At 39.6% G+C, this 20,608-nt stretch overlaps 2 protein-coding genes and 1 pseudogene across 5 annotated transcripts in view; all 3 read left to right on the top strand.

Annotated features, from left to right (window-relative positions):
- UEVLD (UEV and lactate/malate dehyrogenase domains) overlaps positions 1–10,107 on the top strand; it is a 58,344-nt gene extending 48,237 nt beyond the window's left edge. For all 3 annotated transcript variants that reach the window (XM_055581317.1, XM_055581318.1, XM_055581321.1), the window contains 3 exons: positions 2,809–2,872; positions 5,423–5,546; positions 7,348–10,107. In XM_055581317.1, the coding sequence (XP_055437292.1) occupies positions 2,809–2,872; positions 5,423–5,546; positions 7,348–7,515 (356 nt within the window). In that variant the 3' untranslated portion in view covers positions 7,516–10,107. The remainder of the gene's footprint in view (positions 1–2,808; positions 2,873–5,422; positions 5,547–7,347) is intronic.
- A 652-nt stretch (positions 10,108–10,759) lies between these two features.
- On the top strand, positions 10,760–11,806 carry LOC129654203 (NADH dehydrogenase [ubiquinone] flavoprotein 2, mitochondrial-like; annotated as a pseudogene).
- A 988-nt stretch (positions 11,807–12,794) lies between these two features.
- TSG101 (tumor susceptibility 101) overlaps positions 12,795–20,608 on the top strand; it is a 41,564-nt gene continuing 33,750 nt past the window's right edge. Inside the window, exons 1-4 of one of the 2 annotated variants that reach the window (XM_055581315.1) lie at positions 12,826–12,953; positions 16,303–16,494; positions 16,929–17,013; positions 19,214–19,279. In XM_055581315.1, the coding sequence (XP_055437290.1) occupies positions 16,444–16,494; positions 16,929–17,013; positions 19,214–19,279 (202 nt within the window). In that variant the 5' untranslated portion in view covers positions 12,826–12,953; positions 16,303–16,443. Of the gene's footprint in view, positions 12,954–16,302; positions 16,495–16,928; positions 17,014–19,213; positions 19,280–20,608 lie in introns of both variants that reach the window. The other variant, XM_055581316.1, reaches the window with a different exon arrangement.

Raw genomic sequence — 20,608 nt, 5'->3', positions numbered from 1 at the left:
TGTTTCCACTGTTTCCCCATCTATTTCCCATGAAGTGATGGGACCAGATGCCATGATCTTTGTTTTCTGAATGTTGAGCTTTTTTTTTTTTTTTTAACAGTGACAAACTTTATTATCTTGGGTTCCAAAATCACTGCAGATGGTGACTGCAGCCAGGGAATTAAAAGACACTTGCTCCTTGGGAGAAAAGCTACGATCAACCTAGACAGCATATTAAAACACAGAGATATTACTTTGCCAACAAAGGTCCGTCTAGTCAAAGCTATGGTTTTTCCAGTAGTCACGTATGGATGTGAGAGTTGGACCGTGAAGAAAGCTGCTATGCTATGCTAAGTCACTTCAGTCATGTCCGACTCTGTGTGACCCCTAGATGGCAGCCCACCAGGCTTCCCCGTCCCTGGGATTCTCCAGGCAAGAACACTGGAGTGGGTTGCCATTTCCTTCTCCTGAATGTTGAGCTTTAAGCCAACTTTTTCACTCTCCACTTTCACTTTCATCAAGAGGTTTTTGAGTTCCTCTTCACTTTCTGCCATAAGGGTGATGTCATCTGCATATCTGAGGTTATTGATATTTTTCCTGGCAATCTTGATTTCAGTTTGTGTTTCTTCCAGTCCAGCGTTTCTCATGATGTACTCTGCATATAAGTTAAATAAACAGGGTGACAATATACACCCTTGATGAACTCCTTTTCCTATTTGGAACCAGTCTGTTGTTCCATGTCCAGTTCTAACTGTTACTTCCTGACCTGCATACAAATTTCTCAAGAGGCAGATCAGGTGGTCTGGTATTCCCATCTCTTTCAGAATTTTCCAGTTTATTGTGATCCACACAGTCAAAGGCTTTGGTATAGTCAATAAAGCAGAAATAGATGTTTTTCTGGAACTCGCTTGCTTTTTCCATGATCCAGCGGATGTTGGCGATTTGGTCTCTGGTTCCTCTGTCTTTTCTAAAACCAGCTTGAACATCAGGAAGTTCATGGTTCACATATTGCTGAAGCCTGGCTTGGAGAATTTTGAGCATTACTTTACTAGCGTGTGAGATGAGTGCAATTGTGCGGTAGTTTGAGCATTCTTTGGCATTGCCTTTCTTTGGGATTGAAATGAAAACTGACCTTTTCCAGTCCTGTGGCCACTGCTGAGTTTTCCAAATTTGCTGGCATATTGAGTGCAGCACTTTCACAGCATCATCTTTCAGGATTTGGAATAGCTGAACTGGAATTCCATCACCTCCACTAGCTTTGTTCGTAGTGATGCTTTCTAAGGCCCACTTGACTTCACATTCCAGGATGTCTGGCACTAGATCCGTGATCACACCATTGTGATTATCTGGGTCGTGAAGATCTTTTTTGTATAAAAGCAAAAAAAAAAACTTCTAAAACTTTTCCATGTTTTCCAACTTAACCGTTCCAAGTATGTTTTGCTCTTTAATATAATTATGGATTGTATGTGAGGTTGGTTCTGTATTGCCTCTTGTGCATTCTTTTGGTAGAGAATCTGTGCCAGAGGACACAGAAGGACATATGATCCCTGCCCCCTGGAAGCTTACAATTAGTTTGAGGAAGGAAGGTGTCCTTTGTTGCTGATGCTGAGAAATCACTAATTGGCCTCATTTTTAATGCAGTTTAGAAGAGCTGTGGGAATTCCCTGGCAGTCCAGTGGTTAGGGCTTGACACTTTTACTGCCAGAGCCTGGTTTCAGTCCCTGATCAGGGAACTAAGATCTTACAAGCTGCACGGCGCAGCAGAAAAATAAAAGAAGAAAAAGAAGACTTGTATCTTAAGTGTAAAATATGTCTTACATATCTGAATGTATTTCTGTTTTGCCTACCCAAAGATTTGTATCAAAGAAAGTCTTTATAGTGATGAGAAATCAATGACTATTAAAAAGGTTTCAGAATGTTACTTTAAATTTCGTATTAAAGTATGGTATAAATATCTATTTCATATGTATAGCTTTGAGTTTTTAAATTGTTTTTATAAACGGTGTAGTGAGAGGAAATGGAAAACCCAAATATGCTCTTAGAAAACAAGACCCTGCTCACTGACACCTGTGGAAGTTTCATCCAGAGTGTATGTGCTTAGTTGCTTAATCGTATCTGGCTCTCTGCAACCCCATGGACTGTAGCCTGCCAGGCTCCTCTGTCCATGGGGATTCTCCAGGCAAGAATACTAGAGTGGGTTGCCATGCCCTCCTCCAGGAGATCTTCCCAACCCAGGGATCGAACCAAGGTCTCGAGCATTGCAGGCAGATTCTTTACCACCTAAACCACCAGGGAAGCCCAAGAATACTGGAGTATGTAGCCTATACCTTCTCCAGGGGATTTTCCCGACCCAGGAATCAAACAGGGATCTCCTGCACTGCAGGCAGATTCTTTACCAGCTGAGCTACCAGGGAAGCCATAGGTGACCAAATTATTCATCATCTGGTGATAGAAATTAGCCTGTGTGGTTCCCAGTGGAGCAAATGCCAAGGGCTTACAGCACATGGGAGCCTATTATACACTGCCTGCTGAGAAAATCTTTCTACTCAGTCAGTAAAATGGTCCAGTGTTGAGAGAGAACAGGTAACGAGCTGCCAGTAGACTTTGGGATCATGTTTTGAGGGAACTACAGCTCTATGCCTTCTCACCCCAGGCAATCAATACAGCACATTTAGTGCTACCAGTGGAAGTATGCAACTCTATCCAGAAGGGGGGAAATGTTTATGAAGTTTGATACAGGTACCCTTGACTGCAAATGATCCTTTATCACATCTTCCTCCTAAGAGAGTTATTGACAAGATAATAATCAATTTTTCATTTAATTTTTAGTGCCCATATGGAGTGGCCAAGAGGAAGTAACAAATCATGACTCTCAGATGCAGCTGTCCAACAGGTAACGCTGAATGTAGATTTGCATGTATCTTAACTAAAAACCATACACTTCATAGCTAACATAATGGCTATTTGCATGGCATGTACTTACCAGGCTTCTGCAAATAAAACTAACTAGTATGGACAAATCCAGAGTGCACGGGAGCAGTATTTTCTGTTCTTTGATTTCTTATCTCAAAGTAGATCTAAGAGTGTTTTGCAAGCCTAATATTTAGTACGTAGTTGACTTTTTAAAGGGTGGAATAGACTCCTTATTTGTAGGCAGTGATTTACCACTTCTATATTTAGGATATAGGATTCTGTATCTGAGGATATTGGCTGTTTTCTTAAAAGTAGAGGAGAATTGGCCCATACCACTTAAAAATCAATATGTATTTATTAATCCTGCTGCTGCTGCTGCTAAGTCGCGTCAGTCGTGTCCGACTCTGTGCGACCCCATAGACAGCAGCCCACCAGGCTCCGCCGTCCCTGGGATTCTCCAGGCAAGAACACTGGAGTGGGTTGCCATTTCCTTCTCCAATTCATGAAAGTGAAAAGTGAAAGTGAAGTCGCTCAGTCGTGTCTGACTCTAGCAACCCCATGGACTGCAGCCTTCCAGGCTCCTCCATCCATGGGATTTTCTAGGCAAAAGTACTGGAGTGGGGTGCCATTGCCTTCTCCTTATTAATCCTAGTTGAATACATTTGGAAATTAGTCTAATGTGAATGGATAACCCCCATTATAATTTCAGGCAGAAATCAAGTGTAATGCACAGATACTTGACTCTTGTGTTTATTCAGAGGCCTTCTAGGGGTCTGGACCCCATAGTTTGGACTCTGCATACTATATATTTTCATGCCATTTGTTGTTTTATTGTCTCATAACATCCTTTCCTGAATTCTGGTTCAGGTGATTTTAGCTTTTTAAACCTTTAGTTTACGGTTTTTAGACTGTAACAACTGGAAAGAATAGCCTCATATTGAGAATAGTAATATGTTGTAGAATCCATTCTAATCTGCTTCTCTATATAATCCTGCATTTATAGCTTTCAAGAGGAATAAATTCAAACATGTTTGTTTAATTTGTATAATTTTTAATTAGTTACAAAAAGAATGTATGTGCTCATAAAACTTTATGTCTTAATTCAAGTATAGTTGATTTACAATGTTATGTTAGTTTCTGGTGTACAGCAAAGATAAAGCTTTAGATACTGCGCTGTCTATAAAGTGAAAAGCAGGGGTAATTCCATTCTCCAGAAACGGCCGCTATTAACAATTTAGCGTCCATGTGTCCAAACGTTGTTTTCTAATGCTTCTGCAAGGATTATCATCATTATTGTTGTTTTTATAATACATTTATGCTATTCGTATTATCTTGCAACTTGCTTTATTTCCTTAATAATAAATGTTGGATATTTTCCCATATTGTACACATAAATGTACTTTATGTTCTTCTCAAGATCTATATATGGTTCTATATTTGGTAGTGATCTACTTAACAAGTCCTCTTTGGATGAATTGTTTCCAAACTTTTTTCTGTCTCCAACAAAGCAAACATACTTACATGTATTATATCTTTGCATAGTTGAGCATATTGCTATAGGACAAATTCCTAGAAGAGTACTTTCTAGATCAGTTCAGTTCAGTCACTCAGTCGTGTCCAAGTCTTTGCGACCCCATGAATTGGAGCACGCCAGGCCTCCCTGTCCATCACCAACTCCTGGAGTTCACTCAGACTCACATCCATTGAGTCTGTGGTGCCATCCAGCCATCTCATCCTCTGTTGTCCCCTTCTCCTCCTGCCCCCAATCCCTCCCAGCATCAGAGTCTTTTTCAATGAGTCAACTCTTCGCATGAGGTGGCCAAAGTACTGGAGTTTCAGCTTTACCATCATTACTTCCAAAGAACACCAAGGGCTGATCTCCTTTAGAATGGACTGGTGTTTCTAGATCAGGTGTTGCCAAATCTTCCTCTTAAAAACTTGAATAATTTTGCACTCTGAACAGCAATTATGGGAATGCCAGTTTCTCTGTAGCTTCTGCAAAAGTAGTTACCAGTCGTTTTGTTAAAGTCGCTCAGTCATGTCCGACTCTTTGCGACCCCAATGGACTATACAGTCCATGGAATTCTCCAGGCCAGAATACTGGAGTGGGTAGCCTTTCCCTCCTCCAGGGGATCTTCCCAACCCAGGGGTATTGAACCCAGGTCTCCTGCATTACAGGCAGATTCACCAGCTGAGCCACCAGGGAAGCCCATTAGTCTTTTTATTCTTTGCCAATTTTGATGGGCAAAATTGATGTATTTATTGTTTTAGCTCATATTTAGTAAGTATTAGTGGTGGTAAGCATCTTTTTATATTATTAGGCCATCTGTATTGACTCACTGTGGACTGCCTAATATTTTAAGAAAAGCTTAATTACTGGGCTGTCCGTTGGTTTTCGTAACAATTGTCATATAACTCTTGTGTCATAAAAATATCTAATTAATACCTTATACATAAGCTAAAACTAAACATACATATTTTGTGCATTTTCTGAAATCATGATTTTTCTGTTTTGTTTTTTATAACCTAGGGCCATGGAACTATTAAGGGTAAAAGGTCAAAGATCATGGTCTGTTGGACTATCAGTTGCTGACCTGCTTGACAGTATTGTGAATGATAAAAAGAAAGTACATTCTGTATCAGTTTTAGCAAAGGTAATTGCTATTCTCATTCTCTCATCATAGTTTTAAATATTTATATTATTAATATAACAAAAAAGTGCTGTTCACACTGTAACCTGGAGTCTTGAGTACCACCAGCTTTCAGAGTAACACATGGGAGAAGATAGTTTGGTCTAACCCCTATCTTGCTTGGCTATGGGAAGTCTGGACTTCTACAAGGTTGCCCTGCACCCCCATTAATTCTTGGAATTCCCAAGAAGCATTTATATATTCCATAAACTTCTGATTGTCATTTATCTCCTCAGCCAGCCAGGTCACCCCAGGCTGACATGCCAGCTGGTCTTAGCTGGTCATCAGTCTGTTTCTTCAGTTCAGGTTGTCCTTTACTGCTTTATTCCAAGTATAAAGTCCCTAAAGCACAGCTAAGATGAGGCACAAATGCTTAACCAAATATTCGCAAAAACTTAGGAATACTGGAAGGGAAATAAAACAAGGAAGGGAAAACTGAAAACAGGTTACCAAATTTGACTGCCCTCAGAGCCCATGTTAAGCCCCTCCCCTGGGAATCCACTCTAACAATCTTTTTTCTTTCTTTCTTTTTTTTTTGAGAGTTTGCTTTATTATTATTATTGTTTTACAATAAAAAACAAATAGCTATGCTCTCAGAAAAACGAATTTAAAAAGAAAAAAAATCACAGAAATTTATTAACAGCATTTTAAAAAAGGCTTTTGAAAGATTTATTGAAATAAATAATCTCAGCCTAAACATTTACTCATCACTCTTTTTTCAGTTACTTCTCAACATTCTAAGAACTTTGTTATATAAAATACATTTAACTTTGCCAATAATTTTAGATAATACTGGGTTCTTCCCCAAAAGGACTACCATAAAACTATGCTTTCAGACATTAAAGAAAAACTTAATCCAGTAGAACATAAATCTGAACTATGTAACCTATGCTTGCATGTTTCATATCCTTCAAGTTAAATGCATCAAGGATTTGAAAAGTTCAGACCTGGGTCAGCTCCAAGGCAGGTGGACACAACATCTTAACTTTGCATGTTTAACTAAACCAACAGGAAGTTGGTTTAGTTAATAGCATAAACTATTTACTCATTTTCAACAAGTTATGAAAATGAGGGTCTCCAGGGAAGAAAGATATAAAAAATATCTTTTATTTCTTCAATAAAACCCTTCAAAATTTACTCTCCCATTTTGTAAGGCCCACATTTCCTCCAAGGATCAAATCCACAACCTTTGGCATTGCCTAATTTACTTTACCAAGGAATTAAAACCATGAACCAAAGCCTGATGCTTAATGCTTTCAGTGCTGACCTTCACCATGTCCAGGAGGGGGAATGGGGACAACCAAATACAGAGAGGAAAGGATAGACAAACAGGGTATACCTGTGAGACGCAGGAGCACCAGCGGTAATGGAATAAAGCCAGCTTTGGATACGGAGCTCAGAAAGTTAGTCCCCGGGATGCAACAGGTCACCTCCTTTCACTACATTCCTGGGCTTTCCCCTCTCTGCTCCAGGTATCAAACCCATGACAGTCTTTTTTCTTTACCTCTATCCTGTTACCCATAGTGCAGGGTGCTAGCTTACCTCCCCATAAAGGGAGTATCTTTGACCAAATTCTTCCCATCTCACAAAAATTTTCTGAAACAGTAACTGGAATTCATTTAGAAGATAATTGAACAGAGTTTTTTAAAAATTCAGCTTGTATCACTTTGTAGTGCTAGGACCAGAAAAGGAAGAAAATATCCGTATTTATGATATTAACTCTTTTGCAGTGATTCAGCTCTAATCCTATTTTTTTTCCTTTCAGGGATATTATGGTATAAATAGTGAAGTGTTTTTAAGTTTGCCTTGCATCCTTGGAACGAGTGGAGTGTGTGAAGTCATTAAGACCACAGTGAAAGAAGAAACAGTGACTGAGAAACTCCAAAGCAGTGCATCCTCCATCCATGGTCTCCAGCAACAGTTAAAACTTTGATTCTAAAGTTCAGAGTTACCTGAAAGGAAAGGTTAATTTTACCAACACATATATATGGGGTGGAGAACTTCTCTATCTTACTTTTTATCCTTACAAACTGCTTGGTTAAGGTTGGTGGTTCTTGGTTGGCTTTGTGATTTAAATCCCTAGGTAGTTAGATAAGAAGGAAAAAAAATCTAATTTTCTCTGTTCTTGAGATTATCTATACTGTTCTTTAAACCTAAGCAGAGATAAACATTCACCTGCAATATACATCATTTAAAAATTATGTATCCTCAATTAGCACATTCAGCACTTTGGGAATATTTAAAAAATCATACCTTTTTAAAAGAAAATTACCCTTTAACTGTTACAATAAACATCATAAGCTGAAGGCCCAGTATGTATTTCAAAATCTGTGCTAGCTCTACATTCAAAGGATCCAGTTTATGCTATTTACAGTTCTTTAAAATAATGTTGGTAAAAAGCATAATAATAAACAATAAAGGGTTTTGTTTTCCCTCTTCAAATTAATTAGCAACCAAAAAAATGGAAAAGAAGTGTGCACATACTTTTCTTTGTACACATACTTTAATATAGTAAAAAGGAAAATGAAATTTTTAAATATATGAACAAGAAGTGTAGTTTAATATCCAGCAGGACTGTCCTTTCTGCAATTTTCTATCATCTCTTCTGGGCTATATAAGATTTCCAGCATCTCAAGAACACACCATGCCATAAGTAGAACCATAGAGACATGCATATTTTTAGTGGAAATAGGTTATGAATGAAAGCCAAGCATTTACTTTAAAGCTAATATATGAGGCTTTCGTAAAGGCATTGGTCTTAATGGGGAGAAACTGATTGAATGGGCTGATTGTCCTGAGCATATTCTTTTAACTACTGAAGAAATGATTCACGGTGCATCCTTTAACTACTCCTGAAGAAGTGATTCAGGGTGCACCATTATGCACCCTGAATGGGTGATGGGTCAATAACATCTTCATATGTGAAAGACAGCATATTATTAGGAATGTGACACATAACTAATAGCAGCTAGCATCAACACTTCCAATATTTCAGGCAGTGTGATGAGCACTTTATTGTTTTATTCCTCAGGATTATTTATTAATCCTCACAGTAACCCCCTGAGGTAGGGGCTATTATCATCATTTTGTAGAGGAGGAAATTGAGGTTTAATGCCCAAAATCTCATGACTAAGGGACACTTATCCATACAACCTCTACTTTTTCTAAACTCTAGAAAAGGAAAAAGGCCTAAGAGTCAAAACAGTTACCACAAGACCCTAAAGCTGGGGTCTGTACCCTGATACTCTCATGCAGGGGCTTTTTTTCTTCAACATATTTTTTAGAAATACTGATTCTTTGACTTCCCTTAGTAAAGAGCTTGGTGGGGGGTGGAGGGTGGGGGGCAAACTGTATGCACTGAAGTAGGTGTTTAGTTGTTTAGTCATTCAGATAGTCTAGACTTGGAGGCTGCTATGCACCAGGTGCCATATTAGGCATCGCAGATACAAGGGTGACAAACCCTGGACTAGGACAGGCCCGCATGGTGCTTATAATCTAGTACAGGGACAGGCCTCACAAATAGATGTACAATTCCAAGTGTGGGATATGAAGAAGTCCCAGGTGCTTTGAAAGCATATTACAGGCGAACCTAAACCTGGTCAGTGAGATGGGAGCCGGTGGGTTATAAGAGCAGACACATTTTAGGCAGAGAGGAAGTAGTTAAACTAATGCTGATTTAGCATAATAATGGATGCTTATAATGATGAGCTTAAATCATAAAGGTGAAATGTATTCAATGTTCCATGAAAAAAGAAAAGTATTTAATATGCTTGGAAAGGTGTAAAAACATTGGACATTTGAAGAAATGAGCATTAGTTCTGTGTAATTTTACTACATGAATAGGTTATTTTGGTGGTAATTGTAACAGTGCATCCTCACTGTCCTTTTGTATGAAATAGGAAAGTAAAACTAAAAGGACCATTGCTTGTGTTTTTATACCAGCCTTTTCTAATATCAGATACCTAATTATGCTCTTGAAAAATAACCTAATTACAAGATACTGTATAAACAGAGGAATTGCTAAGAATTAACTGCATTATAAAAAGACCATGTCAGTACAATATTTACTGACTGTACTGTTATTCCAAGAACTGTGTTAGAATGAGTAGTCAAAGGTGAATAACAAAAAATTGGGGGGATGGGCTGGGGGAGGGAATAAAAAAGCAAAAAAAAAAAGATGACTAGATAGTCCTTGCCCTGCAGAAACCCACAATATAGAAGTAATTCTATCACATATTTTCTTGAGTGTTGAGTATTATAAATCACATGTAAGTTAAGTAGTACCACCACGATCTCCGTGTGAATTGGTGATAATTTGACATTCATGATGGCTTCTATTAACCTTCATTTTTTTTTTTCATCTTTCCAAAATTATGCATTCCTTCTACTTGTTATGTTTTAATGGGGCTTGCATTGAAATGCTTCTTTGATATTGTAACAGATAAATATTTTCCAACTTACACTGTATCAAATAATTATTCTTAAATATCAAGAATAATGAATAAAATAAATTTTGACTTGAAAATTACCAGGAGATTCCTAATTTATTGAGTGGAAGGACATTTATTCAGATTGAAGAGAAAGAGTCTTTCATATGATTCATAAGTCCTCAGGATATTTAGTTACTTCATTTTAAGTGGCTAAACTGCAAAATGAAGAGAATGGATTTTGTTATTTTCAAACTTTTAAAAATGATTTTTAACAAAACCTTTTGAAAAATATATAACCTACATTCTTCCAATTGATAAAAGCAGAGTTGCTTTAATTGAAGGTGCTTCTGGCTAATAATCTGTGTCTTTAAGAATAGCTTGAAAACCATATATTTTTAAGTGACAAAGAAGAGGTACAGGGAAGGATAGACTGTCCTATAGTTTGGTTTGACTGAAGCTGTATGCTTAACTAGTATATAGTGTCCAAAGAAAGATACCTGTTAGAATAGAATATTTTATGTGTGTGTGTTGGCAACAATATGGAATGATGCTTCCACGTATCTTCACTTAGGCCTTCTTTGTTTATGTGACCTTCATTTAGATGCCAATTTAGAAGAGAATTAATACTACAGCCTGTTTCTCAGTAGCACGATTCTAAAATTATCCAAATAATCATACTCCACACCCCTTCAAACCCAAGTGCCCTGAATGGCATTGTACTTACAAAACCGGTAGTGAGGTGCAATAATGACTAATATAAATGACCATGAGGAACTTTTATGGGTAGTAGAAATTCAGTTAAGAGTACCTATTCTTGGGCGTGCACGCTATGCGTGCCGACCGCTCGGGACTGTGCCCGGTGAGGCCCGAAGGCCCGCAGTTTGGCCAGCCATATTCCTCTCCGCGGCGCCCACTGGGGAAGACATGTAAGAAATTTGCATAAGACAGCTGTTCAGAATGGAGCTGGAGAAGGCTTATTTGTGCACAGAGATACTCCTGAGAATAACCCAGAAACTCCATTTGATTCCACACCAGAAAACTGTAAGAGGATACAGGCCGTTGTGAGAAACTACCCAGAAGCACATAAGGCAGCAGCTGTGCTTCCAGTTCTGGATTTAGCCCAGAGACAGAATGGATGGCTGCCCACCTCTGCTATGCACAAGGTTGAAGAAATTTTACAAGTACCTCCAATGAGAGTGTATGAAGTATCAACTTTTTATACAATGTATAATCGAAAGCCAGTTGTGTCACATTCAACTCTGCACTACTAGGCCTTGCGTGCTCTGAAACTCCAACAGCATACTGGAGGCCATTCAGAAAAAAAAACTTGGAATAAAGGTTGGAGACTACACCTGACAAACTTTTCACTCTTATGGAAGTGGAGTGTTTAGGGGCCTGTGTAAATGCACCAATGGTTCATATAAATGACAACTACTATGAGGATCTGACACCTAAGGATATTGTAGAAATTATTGATGAACTCAAGGCTGGCAAAATCCCAAAACCTGGGCCAAGGAGTGGATGCTTCTCCTGTGAGCCAGCTGGAGGTCTTACCTGTTTGAGCCACCAAATGGACCTGGGTTTGGTGTGCAAGCAGGCCTTTAATTTATATTCAGCTGTAAATACGTCGGTGGAGAAATAAAATATGAATCTATTTACTTTAACTTTTTATATTACTTGTTCATTTCCATCTGTGTACACCTTGCTTGTAACCTAGCAACTTACAGCTGTTAAGTATCATGTCAGAATTCCAGATCACCATTTTCAACTGCCTGTTCACTTTCATCAATATTAGGGTACTGTGAAATAAAAATTCTCTCAAAAAAAAAAAAAGAGTACCTACTCTTGCACTGTACAAGACCATGAGGACCTAAAGCTGAGCCTGATTTAAAAGACTTGGATTTTTATAGTGGAAAGACTGGTACACACACCAAGTCTAAGGAAGAAATTACCCTGTATTATCATCCATGTCGGGCACAGTGGAGTTCTGACCTAAGTGAATGGTCTCTTGTAAAGAAATTACTGCCTGGCTTCCTGTGAAATGAGAGCTCTGCACTTTGCCCTTGTGAATGTAATATGAAGCTTAAAAATGAAAAACAACCTGACAACCAGGGAGACCCTGGGCATCGCCTAATGCAAGCCTTTCCTCTGAGTTGGAAAAAACAAGCCCCAAGCAAGCCGTGCTGCTGCTGCGTCGCTTCAGTCGTGTCCGACTCTGTGAGACCCCATAGACGGCAGCCCACCAGGCTCCCCCGTCCCTGGGATTCTCCAGGCAAGAACACTAGAGTGGGTTGCCATTTCCTTCTCCAATGCATGCAAGTGAAAAGTGAAAGTGAAGTCGCTCAGTCGTGTCCGACTCCTAGGGACCCCATGGACTGCAGCCTACCAGGCTCCTCCATCCATGGGATTTTCCAGGCAAAAGTACTGGAGTGGGGTGCCATTGCCTTCTCCGAGCAAGCCGTGCACTTGCCTGCAATTGTCATAAGGGTAAGTCAGTGGCAGAACAGTTTTCTGACTCCAGTCCAGTCTTCCCACTTGACGCATCAGTCATTAAAGCTCACTGGAAAGGTATTCCTACTTTTTACCCTCCCTGCACCTGCTCTTTTAGTGTGAGGGCAACTGTGAAAGGGCTCCCGATCTTATTATCCCGGCTCAGCAATTCCACGCTCGGAACAGGTTTCTCTGGACCTGACCTAGGCCATCAACCCCTACCCACGGCCGACCCCGGAAGTGACGTAAGGGAAGCGGAAGCGCTGGCGTGGAGGCCGACTTCCTGTTGCTAGAGGCGGGGGGGTGGGGGGCTGGCTCGTCCGTGTGCGGTTGTGTGGGGCGGCCTGGGGCGGCCCCGGAGCGGCTGACCCTCTCTGCCTGCAGGGACCGGAGTCGCGAGGCGGCCGCCATGGCGGGGTCGGAGAGCCAGCTCAAGAAAATGGTGTCCAAGGTGAGGCTGCGCCGCGCTCTCCTCTCGGCGCACACCCACCACTCCCCCCAGCGCCACCAGGGCCTGCCCGACCAGCCCAACGAGCCCCCCAGGCGGGCCCGAAGCCCCGGGCTTCCTCCGGCCGCCTCTGCTGCCGCCCGCGCCTGGATGCCTGTCGCCCGGGGCCGGAGTCCCTGGGCCGGAGCCGGCGGGGGGCGGCGACGGTCAACAATGGAGCGGAGCCGAGGCCGCCTGCCACCTGCCGCCCGCCCTCCTCTTTTCGGGGAGAGAGTTTGGAGCAGTCTGTGGGGCAGCATAGTTTTCATCAACACAAGGAGGGGGTTGTACTTAAAACTCGGTCTTGGGCACCCCCTCTCCTCTTGTCCCAACGCCTGGCTCTTCATTCGTATTCGCCCTTCCCTCCCGGCTTCCTGAGGTGGTGTCCTTTTCAGTTTGTATTCTTCACGCAGCTCAATAGCCCACCCCGCGGGAAATCGTAACTGTTGGTTGAATAGGCTCAATTATAAATAGAAACGTCCTGAGAAGCTCATTACTTCGGGTGAAATAGAATTTCATTACCATTCCAGAGTCTTTGATTTACTCAGAGTGACTCCCTTTTAATTGTATGCTGCTTATAAAGCCAGTTTATTTACTTCGAAATTTTTAATCTGAACAGTTCAAGACCGGTGTGGGTTTGTTTTTGGTTTTTCTCCTTTTCTAAAAAAGTTGTATTTTTTAGTTGTATTTAAAGCCGTGAATTATTTTAACAACTGCTTAAAATATGGCACCTGATACCAGAGTGAATTGGGTGCTTTTTGGTTTGTTTGTTGCTTTGTGTTTTTTTTTCAATTTATCAAAGCTAATTAATGGGAATAAGATGTATGTGAAATGGTTGAGAGTTGAATATTCTCCAGTTAAACAGGTTTAGCTTTAGATACTTTTGTCAAAATAAGAATGGTAGAAAGTGGAGTAGTTTAAAACAATTTTCAGTATTATTAAAACACATTATTATGTGTAAACTTATTTCTTTGAAAAATATACTTTTTTACCCAGTAAAATCATCCCCATAGTCTTTGATTGAAGAGCAAATAATCTCTAAGGAGAAATTAATGATCTTTGAAATAAAGCAAGCTACTCTTTGATTTTTCTAATCATATCTTCTAGGCTTCTGATTTTCTTTCTTTTTTCTAATTAAAATATAGTTGATTTTCTTTTGATAGAGTAAACTTATCTTTAATTGCAGAGGAAGTTTTAGGGAGCCTTAGGAAACTGTGGCCTGGATCTATGATGTAGCATTTAATTTTTTGAAGTACATTATTTTATATACTATGTAACTGAAGGGTGTCTGTTCCATACCATTTAAAAAAACCTTTTAATTGATTACATTGTCCTTAAAGTTTATTCCTTCATGTATGTATATCAAAGTCTCTATATATAAGGACAAGAATATTCAAATACTGGTTTGGAATTGTAGAAACCATAATTAAGTTTCCTAAACTTTCTGTTAAGGAACCTGCCTTTGAAGACAGAGGCAGGACATCTTTAAAAGATATTTTATACCTACACCAGCTATCTCCTCCCTCTATCCTCTTTATATCCTAAGAGCAAAAAAGGACATAGTTTGGTGGAAACCAGCTCAATACTGTAAAGCAATTATCCTTCAATTAAAAATAAATATTTTTTTATAAAAAAGGACATAGAGCAGAGGTGGGAGAGAACATTTGTCTTTCATCTGGTTCTTGACCCAATACCTGAAAAATGGAGTCTCTTCCAAGTGGTGATGTCACTTCTGATTACTGGCATCTTTTCTGTCCAGCTTGTTGATAGATAGATATGTAGATATGTAGGAATAGTAAGTAAGATAATAGAAGCTATTTGTGGAGTTTTTTCCTTCTGGTGGAGGATTAGCTTCAGTTATCCTTTCAGTTGGATGTGGCCCAATGAAGGAATTGGTAGCCAGGACCTGGGACACATTGCTAGGGTGATGGTCCTTTACTCTTAATCTGTGGGACTTCCATCACCCATCATATTACTTTGGGCTACCTGCTTTGACATATATTTTTTGAAGTATAATTGACATACAACATTATATTATCTTTTTATATATTACTACAGTTATTTTTTTCCTTAGAGCAACTCTTAGCTTCCAACTTAAATATAGCTTTTAGTTTAACATCCTTTTCTGTCATCATCTTTGTAATTAAGAGAGGGTATATATATACTGTTGGTCCATCTTGCTTTACACAAATTATTCAGATTTTTCATACAGACAACTATCTGTATTCTTTCATGCTGTATGTAACAGCATTCCTATCGGTGGAGTCACTGCCAACGAGTTAGGAGAGAGCTGATACATTAGCAATTGTAATGGACTTCACACTGTTTTATTAGATTCTAGGGATACAGTAATGAACAGATAGAAAACTCTATACCTGTGGAATTTAAATTCTCATAGAAGGAATAAACAACTCAGTAAGTTCATTAAGCATGTTGGAGGATGTTAAGTGCTTTGGAGAAAAGTAAAGCAAGAAAGGGTGATAGAGTTCTCAAATGTGAGGATAGGATAGGTTGCAGTTTTATAGAATAGTAAAGGAAGGCCTTCCTGAAGTCTGATCAGAGACCCGGAAAGCGGTGAGGAAGCAAACTGGAACAGTCTGGAGTAAGAACATTCCAGGAAGAAGGAAGAACAAGCTCAAGGGCCCTCTTGTCATGCATGATAGAGAAACAGCAAAGGGACCTAAAGGGGCTGGACTGGAGTGAGAAAAGGTAAACAGTGCTGCTAAACAAAGGAGTGGTAGATTTTGGAGGGTCCTGCAGGCCACTGTCAGCATTTGGGCATGTCCTTGCAGTGTGGTGGGGCTGTATGAACAGCATAGCTCAAGCTGCTGTACTGAGGCTAGACCGTAGAGGGTTCAGTAGGGTAGAGGGATAGCCACCTCTAAAAAGGCTGTTGTATAATAATAACCTACGTGTGGCTATGAAGGTAGTGTGAAGTGATCAGATGCTGGAGATTTTTGAAGGTAGAACTAACAGGATTTTTGACAGACTCGCTGTGGGTGTGTAGGAAACCAAGGCATCCAGGATAATGTCGAAGTGTTTGTGCTGAGCATCTAGAAGGATATGGATATGGAAGAATATAAGAGAGGTAGAGGGAGAAGGCTATGGCACCCCACTCCAGCAGATTCTTTACCAGCTAAGCCACAAGGGAAGGCCAAGAATACTGGAATGGGTAGCCTATTCCTTCTCCAGTGGATCTTCCCGACCCAGGAATCAAACCGGGGTCTCCTGCATTGCAGGCGGATACTTTACCAACTGAGCTGTCAGGGAACACCCATTTTTATTTTTAGTTCCTTCTTTTCTGTTTGTTTAGGTCTGTGACATGCTTCTTGGAGACTTTCTTTTTGGAATAGCTGACTCTTCCTTTTTAAGAAGAGAAGCACCAAAAGCTGATTGAAAGCTTTGTGCGCATGAGTGGAGCTTGTCAACTGGAGCTTCAGGGTGTTGTGAACGCATGGAGATTCCCATTCCCTGGTTTCCTAGTCTGCTCAGAGCTGTAAGCGAGGTTCGTAGGTTTCCTGGACTTGAGTGGCACAAGGCAGGGGTATGAGAATACAATACAGCACATGATACATTGCGAAAGAGTCGGTATTGACAGTAAAGGCTGGGGCGGGGAGAGACTGGTATGGGCTAAAGGGAAGTCTGGAACAATTCAATGATAGGGAAAGAGATGTGAGCTAGGTCTTTGAGAATGAGATTTGATTTGGTGGAAAGCATATTTTAAGTTGGAAAAAGAGCTAAAATGAAGGTAAAGGTTTGAAGAGGTGACAGAGAAAGCTACTGGGTTCTTTCAGTGTTTATTTAATTGTTATTGATTAGTCAGAACCATTATACTTTAAAGAAAAGTGCTATTAAGAAAATAGTTTTTAAAAAATTGAACTAGCAGTATAATTTGTGTGTTGGTTTTAAACTAAATACATTTTTTATTTTCCTTTTCAGTATAAATACAGAGACCTAACTGTACGTGAAACTGTTAACGTTATTAGTTTATACAAAGATCTCAAACCTGTATTGGATTCATATGGTAAGTTTATATATAAAAATATTAAGTTGGAGTTTACTCTTTTTGTTAATAATTGTAAGTTTTCCATTTTCCTTTTAAGTCTGTTGGTTCTTTTCATTGTAGGGCTGAGCCTTTACCTAAAAATGTGTTGGGGGGGGATAGGAAATTACAAGATCTAATAATACCATCTTATATTTGTTTAGTTATTTTAAGTTTTAAAATACTACTCTAACAAAAATGGTGCAAATTTAGACCTAGAAGTGATGTTATAGATAATATAGTCCATCATTTCCAGAAATATTATCCATAGTTGTGAAGAATGTTGCTTCGGAGGGTGGGGAGATGGAGGGGATTCTGTGGTTAAGTTTGAATACTTCCAGGTTAAACAAAATTAAATGGGTTTCTTTGGAGCAAGATTTCTCACAACCTTTAATATGTTTATGTATTTTGTCTTACCAAGAGGGGAGAGAAGATGATACATTGTTGAGCATATTCTAGAGTTAATTAGTGAACCGTTTTTTCTCTCTAGAGCATCTCTTTGTATTCTTAGAAACACATTTTGTAAAATTATATTCTAGACTATTCTTTTCATTTTATAGATGAAGAAAACACTTAAAAACTGTTGTCCTTAATTCTGTAGAGTGTGTAGGTGACGGTTTGTGTCCACTCTCTATTGAGATGAAATGAAGTTGTGATTTAAGTAAGAAATGACAGTATTTAGAGGTGTTTTTTAATAGTCTTTTTGGCCCCACCAATCCTAACATAATCTCTCCAATCCCATCTCCTTGTGGACAAGGTACCAGGGCCAAGGGAAGCCATGCTGCCTTGTGCCTGTGGAGAGGCCCCTGGCATTGAGTGCAAGGAGCTGAAATTTGTAGCTGAGACTCGCTGTAAACTCCACTCACCCCAAGGGCTTTGTAAACAGGAGCCTGGTGGAGAGGTGGGAGGCAGCAGAGGGGGAATCGGCCCTGAATTTCCTGAGCAGTCGTGAACCGGAAGTCCTCTCCCACGCGAGGGCCCAGCTCTCCCTCCTGTCCACGTGCTGCACTGTGGTGTTTAGAGCTGCAAAAACTCATCTTTCCAAAGTCAGAGTTACTTTTAAAATGGCTTCTCTGGGGGAATAAAGTGACTAAGGCTAGAAAGTTATGGTAAGTGTGTAGTTTTTATTGAATGCTGAAAGAATAAGTGATCAAAATTGACAAAGACTGCAGCCTCATTGAACAAATCTTAAATAGCTTTGTGTGACTGGACCAAGTCTAAACCATTATCATCAACATGCTTTTAGAGTAAATATAATCCTAGAATTTAATGAAGTAGTCTTTTTAAAACACAAAATCAGAGTAAGTTACCTCATAGGGTATAAGTGTCAATAGTAGATAAAAGAACTGAGGTCAACAGTATAGTTCTGTGTTCTTGCACTGTACATTATAGCCCTTTCCCGTGTAGTACAGGGTTAATTCCAAATTGTTGCAAATAATAGCTGTCCATGGAATACAGATTATGTACCCTAGTTATTCAATCAATTATAGATAGGAAAACTTGTGTGATGTGAGAAATACTTGTATTAAAAGATGTCCATATTTGTGAAAATCTTTTTTCCTTTTTATTACTGTGGGATACTACATTGGGATTGAAAATGACAGTGAGTGGGAGTGAACATCTGAGAAATCTAAAATTTAATGCTATTAGGTTAATATTTGTGGAAGTGAGAGCATTAGTCGCTCAGTCGTGTCCCACTCTGCAGCCCTGTGGACTGTAGTCCACCAGGCTCCTCTGTCCATGGAAGTCTCCAGGCAAGAATTATGAAATGGGTAGCCATTCCCTTTTCCAGGTGATCTTCCTGACCCAGGAATCAAACCCAGGTCTCCTGAATTGCAGGTGGATTCTTTATCATCTGAGCTACCAAGGCAGCAATTAATAGTGATTTTTAAGTAATCTTATAATCATGTTGGTTTGAAGACCCAGAGCTCTTATTTATTGATACTATAGCATTCACATATATTTTCCCAAGTAATTCATAGTATCTTTACTCATTCAAAAGCTGATCCCATTAAGTGAATCAACAAAGGATAATTTGTTATTGGACAAAATGTTTGAACATTAGCAGGTTTGTCCCTTTCAAGAGTAGTAATGCATTGTAGCCATTGTTTCTGAAAGAATAACTTACGTAAGAGTATCTATCAAAATGCTTATTGATTAACTCAATATTCTCACCTTTCAGTTTTTAATGATGGCAGTTCCAGGGAACTAATGAACCTTACTGGAACAATTCCTGTGCCTTATAGAGGTAAGTGTCTTATGTGATTTATGTTTTCTAGCATAGATGCATTTTAATTCATACTTGGTTGCCAAAGAAGTATAAGTAAATTAAGCTTGCTTTCTCATGACTTTCATGATAATATAGAAACTTTCACTTCTAATTGAAGTTCATTTGCCAGCAGCACCTAATATTTTCAGCTTCCTTACAAAGCTTCCTTCCACCACCACCTTCCTTAGAAAGATATATCAAGTATGTGCCTAGGAGCACTGGAGAGTTTTGTTTCAGAGAATCTTAGAGCTAGAAACGGGTCTTGGTCGCCTCCTAGTTCAGCCTCCCACCCTATTCAAACTTACCTGACAATGGGAAGCTGTGTAATGTAGTGACTAAGATAGAGGCTTTACAGTCAGGGCAGAGTAGGGTTTTAGTTCTTGCTTTGTAATCAATTAGCTTTGTGGTGAATCTTAGTCACTTCAGTTGTATCTGACTCTGCGACCTCATGGACCATGGCCCTCCAGGCTCCTCTGGGATTCTCCAGGCAAGAATACTAGAGTGGGTTGCCATTTCCTTCTCCAGTGATAAAGTATGAAGTGAGTGAAGTCGCTCAGTTGTGTCTGACTCTTTGCGACCCCATGGACGGTAGCCTACCAGGCTCCTCCGTCCATGGGATTCTCCAGGCAAGAGTACTGGAGTGGGTTGCCATTGCCTTCTCCAAGCTTTGTGGTAGTGGTCATCTATAATCTATAGCATTTGTATAATGGTCCTAACTCAAAGAATAATTAATTTGTAATAATATATATTGTAAAGGACTTAGCTCTGAGACTGGTATATAATAAAGAGGTACCAAAATTAGCTATTATCTATGGTTATAATGCTGATGAAGGATAATTACATCTCTTAGCCAGTCAGCCACCCTTTGCTAAAATACTTAAAGCGATAATGGAGCATTCAGCTTCATAAGCAGCTGTTCTGTTTTTGTTGGTTGTTTCTTGTGACTAGTTAAGGCCTGTAACCTACCCACTGATCTTATATAGTACCTGCTGTGCGTAGGGGTTAAGGGCTAGGGATATAAACGTGAACAAAAGATGTACTGTCTCTGGAAGAACATACACAAATAGAGGAAATGGGGAATAGATATTTATACTATTCTATACCTGCTATAGAATAATAAAATATATGCTGTGAGATTATAGAGGAGAACAGGAACATACAGGAAGGTCATCCAAGAAATGATGTTCAAACTTAATATTAAGGGATGAGTCAACCATTCAGAGGGAAAAAACACTTGAGCATCAGCATTTCATAGAGCAAGTATGAGTAAAATGCAGGATAGCTGACTTTGCATTTACCCCAGGAAGT

Source organism: Bubalus kerabau, chromosome 5, assembly GCF_029407905.1.
Source record: "Bubalus kerabau isolate K-KA32 ecotype Philippines breed swamp buffalo chromosome 5, PCC_UOA_SB_1v2, whole genome shotgun sequence".
NCBI lineage: Eukaryota > Metazoa > Chordata > Mammalia > Artiodactyla > Bovidae > Bubalus > Bubalus kerabau.
The sequence above is the reverse complement of the archived record's forward strand: the minus strand, read 5'-3'. Positions and strand labels throughout refer to the sequence as shown.